The sequence below is a fragment of the Papaver somniferum genome, chromosome 8 (genome assembly GCF_003573695.1).
Source record: "Papaver somniferum cultivar HN1 chromosome 8, ASM357369v1, whole genome shotgun sequence".
Classification (NCBI taxonomy): Eukaryota; Viridiplantae; Streptophyta; class Magnoliopsida; order Ranunculales; family Papaveraceae; genus Papaver; species Papaver somniferum.
This window is the reverse complement of record NC_039365.1, coordinates 45514917-45525027: the sequence shown is the minus strand read 5'-3', so window position 1 is coordinate 45525027 and position 10111 is coordinate 45514917. Positions and strand designations below refer to the sequence as shown.

General features: G+C 36.9%; 1 protein-coding gene and 1 pseudogene across 1 annotated transcript; one reads left to right on the top strand and one right to left on the bottom strand.

The window, feature by feature from the left end:
* The first annotated feature begins 5169 nt into the window (after positions 1–5169).
* Positions 5170–6202, top strand: LOC113306871 (annotated as a pseudogene).
* A 73-nt stretch (positions 6203–6275) lies between these two features.
* LOC113306870 (FAD synthetase 2, chloroplastic-like) lies at positions 6276–9889 on the bottom strand. The gene is made up of 5 exons (XM_026555796.1): positions 9526–9889; positions 9374–9429; positions 8374–8509; positions 7173–7348; positions 6276–7044 (listed from the first exon to the last, which is right to left on the bottom strand). Exons 1-5 carry the CDS (start codon positions 9780–9782, stop codon positions 6530–6532), a joined length of 1140 nt encoding a protein of 379 aa, XP_026411581.1. The 5' UTR covers positions 9783–9889; the 3' UTR covers positions 6276–6529.
* Between the last annotated feature and the right edge of the window lie 222 nt (positions 9890–10111).

Genomic DNA, 10111 nt, shown 5'->3' with positions numbered 1-10111 from the left:
ACATGGTGGTGGTGATGGTCGCTGTAGAGGAATGGAGAAGATGAAGTCGATGGTTTTGGGAAGAAGGGTGCGTTTGTTTTGCGGGTATATGTGTTAGGTACTAGGGTGTTGAGTGGGTTTAGCAATTGTTGATGCACAGCGAGGATGAGACGTTGGATGCGAAGATGATCGATCGATCTAACGGCGAGATGGAAGGAAGCGGGGAGCGACCGTTGGATGCCCGATACAACGAAACTGACGGCTTAAGATGGAGTTAGGTGCTGTAGTGTTTGACAGGATCTTCAGACTTCGATGCACGACGATGAAGCGACCGTAGGATGCTGAGATGATCCAATCTGACGGCTGAAGATGAAGGCGGGTATGGATATTGGAAATGGGTTTGGGTGAGGGTTTTGGGCCTTGGGTATGCCAAGCCCATATCTTCTTTAAGGACAATTCTTCCTCTTCAAGCCCACTTCTAGCCTTTGAGTCTTTCGCACGACATTCTTCGCGGCTTCCTTGCGTGATTCCTCCCGGCTTTTTCACCACTTTTCTGCTCTTTTCTCTCCGCGATTCATCCAAGATTTATTTATTACCTAAAAATGCAAAATTAATTAAGAAAAATATTTGTTCTTGAAAACAAAGAAAATACAGAATATGGGATAAAATGTAGAATTAATGCACAAAAGATGAGTTAAATGCCAAGAAAAATATATAGAAATATGCACTTTTTAGCACTCATCACCGACATCAGTGTACATTCTGAAAGTTGGTTATTCTTTGTCACTTCACATTTACATTTGTGGAGTACGAGAATCAATATGAGACATAGTGGGAACACACCACGACAATTCCTGTCGTTTCCTTAGAAAATAATTTTTCTTATCTCCTCCTAACGACGGGAAAACTGTCTCATTAATGTGATAACTCGCAAATCTAGCGGTATGAGATCTCCTTCCAAAGGTTTTAAAACACGGATAATTGTTTAGAGTAAATATCCAACATAACTACTTAATCGTTTTCGTGACCCATCATAGTATGACGTGGACTCGTAATGGCACATATATAGTGAAACCAAAAATGCGTAAGAACACAAAATGTCAGGCTTATATCCAGTTACCAACTGGTACGAAAAGAATGGTTAACCAATTATGGGTCTAAAACAAATAAGTAAAGATGCGTGTAGTATTTCATATTCCCCAAGAAGTTTAAGGTAGTTTGTACGCATAACCATGCCTTAGGAACCATATGTAACCTTTGATGATAGCCTTTGCGAGACCATGGGGTATAGGATGCTCTACATTGATCCTATTAAACATGCAATAACCATCAATTCCTTTTGATGTATACTCTCTAGCATTTACAATGGGTGGTGAGTCCTTACATGTCTAATATGTGCTAGTAGTTTTTCAAACACAACATTATTTGGGAACTATAACTAGTCCAAAATGTCAAAATCCACGAGAGCAATAAGTCACTTTAATGGTCCACATTCTACATGGATATTTTTCTAAATATCACCTCGTTTTTTTTGTAATATGGATTGTTTACCATGTGCATCTTAGGATGGTCTCGATCTTGTTTTACTGAAGACTTTGTAAAATGAGTGACATGCCTTCTTACAAAAAAAATATAATGGGAAGGGGGGTTGTGCATCTAGTACTTTAGAAAACACTTATTTGATTGATAGATATGCATGTACTTCACCTTATGTCAATATTTTTCCCGTTGTATCGTCCACTCAAACACAGTGATGTACGTATGAGTCTTTTCAAAACGAAACATCATGTCACAACCAAAGTTCCTTTATGCTTATGTCAAAGCTTGTATGAGTCAATTCCAAAAATTTCATCGTCGGAATCAATATGGATTCAATAATCCAAATACTATAGTGATTGACATTTCACTAGTTGACTAATAAGTTTCTCTAAAATATATTTCCTTCCAAATATATTAGAGACTATAAAAGATGCAATCAATTACATTCTCACCACTGTGAGGTTCCACATGATATCCATTTGCATGGGTTTGCGTGGAATTTAACAAGGTGTGATTGTCTCTAGGTACATGTAGAGATTTTGTGACGTCTTTGTTCTATCTTGAAAAAAAAAATTGAGTACTGCTTCACTCGATGATCCAATCCTCGTAATCACATTATAAGGAAATAGTTCAACAACTAGTTTAAATTCCTTAAGCTAGTGGAAGAAAAACAACTATGAGTTAGACACTTGGGTCCTGAGAGTTTTAGTAAGTGGTGTTGTCTTATTACGTAATAAAAGTGGGATTCAACTCAAGTACTTTAGAGTAAATATATATTACGTGTCACCAAATATATCTCAAATGCTTTAGAGAATTTATGTCTCGTGTTTTCATTCCATAAGTGCGGACATTGAATCTAGTTCAACGCAATAAGATAGTCACTTGGCCCGAAAAAGTTCTTGTTGCCATTAAAGTTGATGTGAAAATTGGTTGCTACTATGATACACACATTACATTGTATATACCAATACCTATGACCAGGTGCATTTCCAACTCTTTCATTTATGATGGGAGCTACAATTACATTTTAGATGATCCCATGCTCGGTTGATACTTGTGTATTGGTGTTATTACTTCCGAAGACAAAAGTACATCTTTGTCTCATGATACGTATGTTCCTTTTCACATGCTTTATATGAGTCAGTACGTCTAACCCTCATTACTTCGAGGTTCTTTCCATTTTTAATTTTGCTACATTTATCTTAATTTGAGGAATTTCTTTATCTCAACAGGCCAAGAGAATATCATAACACATGTCAACCACTTACTTTAGGTTGAATATGTTATCAAAGATAGTTCTCTTGTTGTCATACTTCAATATATACTGGTTTGTTAGTATCATGGATGAAGTAGAGAAATGGAAATTTTCATATCGCCTTTTGTGAGTTCATCCATAAAAAAATTGGAATATATGTGATTTTATTTGCAACGTATCTTTTGAAAATACTGACTCTTTAATAGTCGGACCAGTGGATTACATCCCACAGAACATTTCAAATTGGGCAGAAAATATCAAATACACAACAATGGTGCTCAAGTATTTTTAAATCCCAAATAAATATATTTGAATCGAGTTGGTACAACCAATTGAACAGAAGATAAACATCATTCAACCGTAGACAATATCATATTCAAGAGAACAAAATAACAATAAAACCAAAATTCTTAATGGTCAAGATCAACAATCATAGTTTAAGTTGACCATTTATATGATATGTACTTATCCTAAGACAAAAAAAAAGAGAACTATACATTTCTAAAAACAGCTAAATAGATAAGCCCAATAAATATTCAACGTAAAAATCCATATTAGTTGGTTACATACCTTGAAAAAATTTGGTTCCCACCCTATATACTCTGAACCAGAACAACTTTGATCGCGCTCAGACCAAAACCAGGTCGGATGAAGGACACAAAAAAACTGAACCGGAATAGGCCAGGTTGGGCCGGACCATATGGGGTCGGCCAAGGTTAGGTTGGAGTTGGTTGGACCGAGCCGGGCCGGGCCAGATGGGTTTGGACTGGATCGGGTTGGGTTGGACCGAAAATGCTTTCCTTCTTATCCTCCTTTCCCATATAATTGCAAACGATGAACATCAACAGCCGCCGCCCAAAAAACAACAATCACAACAAAAAAAATGTGATCATTTGTACAACACCCAAATCATACGAATATAAAATTATAAAATAATTAACATACAATCACTCCATTAATTATATTATAGAACAGGGATTCAAATCAATTTCCACCTAATACGATGAAATCAAAAAATAGGGGAAACGGAAAAACATGAGAAAAAGAAAAAAAAATATATAAAACAAAATAGATTCAACTTATCTGATTTGGCGATAACGATTTCAATGATCCCAATGTAGTGTATTTGATTGAAAATAAAATAAAAATAAATACGAATCCAAATCAATCCTTAAGAAATTTGATAGCAACCCAAAAAAAAAATTAAAATCCAATGCCGCGGGGTTAGAGCTTGTGGTTGATAATGTGATTGAGGAGAATCAGAGACAAGAAGAAACTAACAGAGAGAGACTAACAGAGAGAAAAAGCTTAGAGTTTTTAGAGAAAAAACTAACAGAGAGAGAAAAAAACGAGAGATAAGAGAACCCCAAATCAGATTCAGATATAGATTTAATCGTATTTGATCACTAACTAGTTTCTCCTTTGTTTTGCTTTTATAGATCTAGGATTTTCTTTTCCTCTGGTTTCTGAGTGTTTTAATCTTATTGTTATATTTCATAATTAATTATCTTCTTGTGTGTTGGTTTTTGAACCCGAGCAAAGAGTTGTAGACATCTTCATCAACTGTGATGGAAACAACATCAACGATAAGGAAGTTAGTGGCGAAATCAACAACTCCATCAGCAATATCATCAAGAACAAACCCATCTACTACTTCATCAATTGCTACAACAATTATTTCAAAAAATCCGATGCCGATTCAGGCCTTTTCCGGCCGATCCAGACCGATTTCGACTGATTCAGAAGACTCCTGCTACCAAGACTCTTGTTACTGTAGTTCTAGTTTGTGTTACTGTTATTGTTACTTAAATCTATTTTACCTTGTTTTACAAGGTGTTAAAACCCTGGTTGGATCTTTTGAAGATCCCATTGCTGCTGTTTGCAGGGATGCAAGTTTGTTTGTAACAAAACGAATTTGGCCTCTTGATTTGGTTACGTCTTGTGGAATGTCAGACTCAGTTGTAATGTTTGGATTAGTAGGACTGTTGGTCAAGAACTGGCGGAGAGATTCTATAAATTTGATGAATGTATTAAGGTCCTTGTTAACTCTGTAATGAATCCGATTTTGAATCGACTATTAATGAAAAGTTGAGGCTCTGTTTTTTTTTCCGAAAAAAAAAGTAGAGACAAGAAGAAGAACCATTATATTAGAGAAAATTAGTAGTTCTATCACATAGGTTATATTATATACATATAAATGGATAAACCATGGACCGTGGGCCCTGTAACACAAAGGACTTGCGGGACTAGCAAAGAATTTCTCTTTTTTCTTTTATTTTCTTTTGGAACATTAGTACTCGTTGATCTGCTGCCTATCACACATCTTAAATGGTCCCACATGAAATGAAAGATATAATTGTCGATGTTTATGCCCACTCCTTATCCACCACGTTCTTTTGTTGGTATTTCATTCTCACAAACACGCAGAGAAAAGAAAAAATTTACCCAGGGAGAGAATTGTAGAGCAATGGAGATGTATCAAGAACTGCATTACTGGTTAGTAGATCATCAACCCATGATAAGTGAGTTCAGATGGAAAGAAGGCGAGACAGTTGGTGCGTCAACTCAGTTCCTGGTTACTACAGTCATTACTTATCTTTCTCTAACTACAATTCTCCATTTCATCATTCTCCCATCAAAACCAACGCCTCAAAATCCATCCACATCATCATCGTCATCTCCAAAATCTCCTACTCTCCTCCGTTTCGTCTCCGCAATCCATAGCCTAATCCTCGTAAACCTTTCTTTCATAATGGCCATTGGATGCATTCTATCAACATCAAGTCAAATGCTTAACACCCGTTGGATTTCTGTTTGCCTCCGAATGACACCCCACCGAGCGGACCCGTATTTTTCTGGGCATACGTACTTTATTTATCCAAGATCCTCGAGTTCGTCGACACACTCTTGATTTTGCTAAACAGGGGAAATAGACGGCTTACATTTCTTCACCTGTACCATCATGCTGTTGTAGTTGTGATGTGTTATGTCTGGCTTCATACATCTCAATCTCTTCTTCCAGTGGCGCTTGTTACCAATGCATTAGTACATACACTAATGTACGCTTATTACATGTTGTGTGCACTTGGGAAAAGACCACCGTGGAAGAGAATTGTTACCGACTGTCAAATTGTTCAGTTCATGTTTAGCTTTGGGGTTTCAATTGTCATGTTGTGGTTCCATTTTACTGGAAATGATGGGTGTTCTGGCTTTGGGGGTTGGGTTTTTAATGCTGTTTTCAATGCTTCACTTCTTGCTCTTTTTACTGATTGTCATACTAAGAATTATGATAAGAAAAAGAGTAGTGGTACGGAAAGAGGATTGATTGATGACAAGAGAGGTTTAGAGTGTCTTGCTTTGTAGAGCTGTTGTGTTCATGTTCTTTATTTTGCTCATAAATTGAATGAAAAATTTCTTCTCTTCCGAATATTTTTGAGGATTCATCCAGTGATAAGAGGTGTAGAGTGTCGTAACTGCACTTCAATTCTTTTGCCATTCTTGGTAATACTAAAACTGTTTTGTTAGATACATATAGCCAACAATACAAAATGGCGTCTGGAAAAGAATCATCAAAGAATAATCTTTGTGTTATACTGACTGATATTCTTATTGCTTATAAATAAATCTACAAACATAATTTTGATCCAAGAAATTACGCCTACATGCTTTTTGCTGCAGCAGCCTAGTAACCTAAATTCAAAGAATACAAATGGAAAATACTTACTACAGAGGTATATTTACCTCACAAATTGAAGATTAGCCCAAGGAAGTATCAAATTCGATACTAATAACTCGACAATCTTGAGATAAGACCTCATTCCATGAAACATTTCCGTCTGATTCGATATGTATGTGTGTGGAATCAATAACTGTTCTGCACGGTAGCATGTTATTGTCATCAGCCAAAAGAAAGCAATTTCCATATGACCCATCCTTTGGTTGGAGATTTAACAGACATGACTTTGGAGCTGAAATCCTATTCTTCCCCTTAATAATGGTAGCTCCTTGTTCTGGCAATATGAACTTTAGACGATGTTTACGCCCTAAAAGCTCTGACACGTATTTCATGTCACCTCCAGCAAGAGCATGACGGACACGGGTCGATGATACTTGCCCTCTCTCTTTTGTATTAGTGGGGATTGTGATCCCGGGCGACTGAGTGGTATCCATAACAGAGCTCACAATATTAGCTTCAATACCATACTCTTCGCAGAGTCTCACCAGTTCTGTTACATCACCTGCGGCTTTATATCCAAACCGATAGTTTTCACCTGCCATAAGAAACCTAACATGATGATTTCACTTTTAATTTAAATCTATAAAAAAATGATACTTATGGGTAAACTAATGTAGTAAATAAAAACTGAAAGAGAATGCAAGCTGTAAATAGATGATATACCGGCCACAACTCCTCGCACTCCAAGCTCCTTGGACAGCTTCTCGACAAATTGCCTTGGACTCAAATGTCTAATGCTTGAAAATTCAACTGAAAACTCAGCTGGAGCTACATCGTTACAATATGAGGCCCAAGAGTTAAACACTCGCTTACGGTCACATTTGGCAACGACGGGAGCCCTTCCATAAGAAAATCCACGAGTTAGTAAATGTATAATCTAAATATTAAACCCAGTAAACAAGATTACAAGACAATACGAAACCTGAACCTTAAACTGTAAATTACAATGAATACCAAAATCAAATGGAAAAACCTCTCACTAAAAATTTCTACATCATTCACAGAAGAAACTAATCCTTGCTGCCATCATCTTTGCTTTAGTCAGACACCACGCCGATCCCCTTTTTGTTACCCATTCAGTAATGCATTAGTATCTTTTATCAAGGAGTCTGTTTATCAATCCAAGAGTTTTCAGTGTAACAGACACCATATATGAGATCCCATTTCAATTGCCACCTTTTAAAACCTTCAGCTCCCACCAAAGAGCTCAGTAATGTTAACAGTTTTAAATAATCTCCTCTGTATGTTTTCTTCTCACTTACTGTATAAGGTTAATGCAACAAGAGCAACAAGATTCTTGTGTAAGTATATAATTATCTAAACCAACTCATTTTGTAAGAAGGGGCTCATCCATGTCCTAGCTATGCCGATTTGGGCAGACTGCCAACCTACCAAGTGGGTACATTCAGAAAAGAAGTTTCTGGTGACAGAAGGATCTCTGAAAGCAATCAAAAGACAACTAGCTTATGGTCATTCGAGGGTTCTCGGAAAAAAAGAAAAGGACATATATCCATCAATGTTCAACTAGCTATGAAAAACAATTATGTCTGCCTGTTTCATTGTAAAAGCTACGAAAGTATAAAAAAGAAACATCCTAAGAACGGTAGCCATGGAAATAGTATTTCCACATTCTTTATTGGTAATGCAAAGAATAAAATCCCGATTTGTAAGATGCTCCACATACTATTATTGTTAAGTTGCAGAATAAGTCAAACCAACAATATCTATCAGCGACAGAACAAACCAGGGGCAATCATCAAAACGCCTTGAATATAATGAGAATGCATACACTATTTTATTTACTTTATTTTCAGCAAGGAGTTGTGAGCTAAAATAGAACTGCGAAACTTCAGAATATACATACCGTGGATCCCATCCAAGTACTTCAGCCATTCCTACAAATGACAACAGAAAAGGAGTCCCAGCTTTAGATGCTTGTATTGCAAGTTCTCGATGTCCAACGTGAAGGGCGTCAAATTTTCCCAAAGCAACTATACCTCCTGGTTAGATAGTAGCAAAGAAACAATTAGAAAGCGTCACAAAGATGAAGATATGGTACCCTGAGAGATGATTTGAGAGAAAAAACACCATCATGAATAGGACCAAATACTGGCAAGAAAACATAAGAAAAAGGAAAGGGATACTAGTGTGCACTACTGGTTGAGTTAGTAATACATTTCTCATAAACATGCAGAAACAGAATTCTACGGAATTTACAAAGGTTGATAAACACTGAAACTACTGGTTGGGTCTAATTCTCTAATTCCCGGCCTAAACAGGACTATACAATATCCAGATCAAATGATGGTTGTGTTGTGGGGCGATTTTGTTTCTTAAAGAGTGCCTGAAATTCCACAAACTGTTCAAACCCCCAAAACATCTAGAATATAAACCTGCAATCTTTTATTTCTGGATAGCAAAAGATTGGCAATCTAAAATTAACCGGATGTGAAGAAACTAGCTGTTATGCTACTCAAGAGCAAAAGATTAGCAACCTAAAATTAAATGGATGTGAAGAAACTAGCTGTTATGCTAGAGAAGAGGATAGGTAGAATTTGGGTGGTGTAAAGAGAAAGGTCGATCAAGTATTTCCATATTTCCTCCCTTTTCCACCTTCTCTACTTCACAGTATTGTCAGCAGACTCAGCACCTCAAGGTGAAAATTTATCAAGCCACAAAGCATTAATAAATTACTCTAGAGGATTCAAATTTCCAGGTTCTGACCCTAAATACAGTAATGACAATGAGGAAGCATTTACAATGTGGAATTCAAAAAGAGTAACTAAGCGAAACATGATTCTGATTAGAGTGACATTACCACAATCAACTAACAAAAACCAATGTAATGATAAGGTGAAGAATACCTGCCACAGATACAACATCTCCTTCAAGAGGAACTTCCCTATCATCTTCTTGTTGGCTGTAAAGTGTCACATTGATTATCAAAATGCACGTATGATCAATTCAAATCGATACAACAAAGATGTGAATTTTCAAAAGGGAAATGAAACAGAACCTGAAGCAGTCAGTAATAGTTTGACTTTTTCCAGCCGATTTTGGTTTTCTGAAACCAATACGATGATGCGAGGAAGAAGAAGTAGTAAGTTTGGAAATTGAGATTCTATGAATACAATTTCGGTAGGGTTTAAGGGACGAATTGGAGAAGCTACTAATACGATTACCAGTGCTGATGAAGCGACGAATTGGAGAATTGGAACAAAACCCTAGGTCACAATTTTTCAGATGTTGCGAGATTTTACAGCGACTCGCCATTCCTCCTCCCTCACTCCGTTGGAGAGAAGAGGAGAGAATGAGGAGTGTAGAGGAACTGAGTGGGTGTAAGATATGTGTGTGAAATGATTTTTTGGGAAGAGCTGATTATTCTGTTTTTTAACAAAGGTGGAGTGGAGGTTTTGTTGGGTGGCTAAGGTTGAATAAGGAAGGAGCCTTTGGGCTGTCGTTTGAGACATGTGAAAACTACATGGAGACCCATTCTTACACATTTTTCTACTGTGAAACTCATCCTCACAAAATTTCACGGGCGCATCCAAAAGCAGCCAACAAATTATTTGCAGGCCCAGAGTTTTCAAAATTCATTTATT

Bases quoted from the DNA above. Each gene is read 5' to 3' on its own strand.
- LOC113306870 (XM_026555796.1), bottom strand. From the start codon at position 9,782: ATGGCGAGTCGCTGTAAAATCTCGCAACATCTGAAAAATTGTGACCTA. The intron at 9,430-9,525 runs GTTCTGTTTCAT...GACACTTTACAG, and splicing joins ACTATTACTGACTGCTTCAG to CCAACAAGAAGATGATAGGG. The intron at 8,510-9,373 runs GTATTCTTCACC...CTATCTAACCAG, and splicing joins AGATGTTGTATCTGTGGCAG to GAGGTATAGTTGCTTTGGGA.